The 1645-nt window shown below is 45.2% G+C and overlaps 1 protein-coding gene across 1 annotated transcript; it reads right to left on the bottom strand.

Annotated features, from left to right (window-relative positions):
- Positions 1-420: 420 nt before the first annotated feature.
- LOC120878001 (40S ribosomal protein S6-like) lies at positions 421-1257 on the bottom strand. The gene has a single exon (XM_040260533.1). The coding sequence runs from the start codon at positions 1218-1220 to the stop codon at positions 477-479; it is 744 nt and encodes a 247-aa protein (XP_040116467.1). The 5' UTR covers positions 1221-1257; the 3' UTR covers positions 421-476.
- Positions 1258-1645: the final 388 nt, after the last annotated feature.

The following is a 1645-nucleotide window of genomic DNA, read 5'->3' on the forward strand; positions in this document are numbered from 1 at the left end:
CTTTCCTAAGTCAGTACTCTCCCTTCCTGCACATATCTCAACCAGAGGTAATCAGCTTTATGACTTCTATCACTACTGATTAGCTTTACCTGTCACTGAAGCTCATGAGAAACGCTGGCCGGGAAGGAACACAAGCTGGAATCAAGATTGCCGGGAGAAATATCAATAACCTCAGATATGCAGATGACACCACCCTTATGGCAGAAAGTGAAGAGGAACTAAAAAGCCTCTTGATGAAAGTGAAAGAGGAGAGTGAAAAAGTTGGCTTAAAGCTCAACATTCAGAAAACAAAGATCATGGCATCCGGTCCCATCACTTCATGGGAAATAGATGGGGAAACAGTGGAAACAGTGTCAGACTTTATTTTTTGGGGCTCCAAAATCACTGCAGATGGTGACTGCAGCCATGAAATTATTTTTTATTTTTTTATTTTTTTTTGATGTCTGATCTGATTTATTTGGTACTCTCAGAACATCTCATTTTTGACTGGACTCAGAAGTAGAAGCTCTCGGAGAGGACAGCCTCCGTCTCTTGGCGATCTGTTCCTGCCGTTTTTCTTTGGCCTCCTTCATTCTCTTGGCCAAAAGTTTAGCATATTCTGCAGCCTCTTCTTTATTTTTCTTAGTAAGCTGTTTCTTCAGAGCAATACACCGGCGTTTGTGTTGCAGAACTCGTGGAGTCACGAGACGCTGAATCTTGGGTGCTTTAGTCCTAGGTTTCTTACCGTCTTTGTTTAGGGGCTTTCGCACAACATATTGGCAGACATCATCTTCTTTAGAGAGATTGAAAAGTTTGCGGATTCTGCTAGCTCTTTTGGGACCCAGGCGATGAGGCACTGTAGTATCAGTGAGTCCAGGAATATCTTTCTCCCCTTTTTTCACGATGACCAAATTGAGAACACTCAGATTGGCATCCACAATACAACCCTGTACAGATTTGCGCTTTCTCTCTCCAGTCCTCCTTGGTCTGTAACAGGAATGCCCCTTACTCAGAAGCAGGCGAACTCGGCCATGGGTCAAGACACCTTGCTTCATGGGGAAACCCTGCTTATCGTTCCCGCCACTGATTCGGACCACATAACCCTTCCATTCTTCACCCAGAGCATCAGTAGCAACTTCTGTGGCCATACGCTTCTCGTAGAAGGTACGAAGTTTTCGTTCATCGTCTACTTCAATGAGCTTCTGGCAGCCAGTGGCCGGGAAAGAGATGTTCAGCTTCATTCTGAAGCGGCCGACAGCCTCTGAGGCACCACGAAAAAGAGCTGCAGCCATGAAATTAAAAGACGCTTACTCCTTGGAAGAAAAGTTATGACCAACCTAGATAGCATATTCAAAAGCAGAGATATTACTTTGCTGACTAAGGTCCGCCTAGTCAAGGCTATGGTTTTTCCTGTGGTTGTGTATAGAGTTGGACTGTGAAGAAGGCTGAGCGCCAAAGAATTGATGCTTTAGAACTGTGGTGTTGGAGAAGACTCTTGAGAGTCCCTTGGACTGCAAGGAGGTCCAACCAGTCCATTCTGAAGGAGATCAACCCTGGGATTTCTTTGGAAGGACTGATGCTAAAGCTGAAACTCCAGTACTTTGGCCACCTCATGTGAAGACGTGACTCATTGGAAAAGACTCTGATGCTGGAGGGATTGGGGGCA

The sequence above is a fragment of the Oryx dammah genome, unplaced genomic scaffold, assembly GCF_014754425.2.
Source record: "Oryx dammah isolate SB20612 unplaced genomic scaffold, SCBI_Odam_1.1 HiC_scaffold_18, whole genome shotgun sequence".
Taxonomy (NCBI): Eukaryota; Metazoa; Chordata; class Mammalia; order Artiodactyla; family Bovidae; genus Oryx; species Oryx dammah.

Bases quoted from the DNA above. Each gene is read 5' to 3' on its own strand.
- LOC120878001 (XM_040260533.1), bottom strand. From the start codon at position 1,220: ATGAAGCTGAACATCTCTTTCCCGGCCACTGGCTGCCAGAAGCTCATT.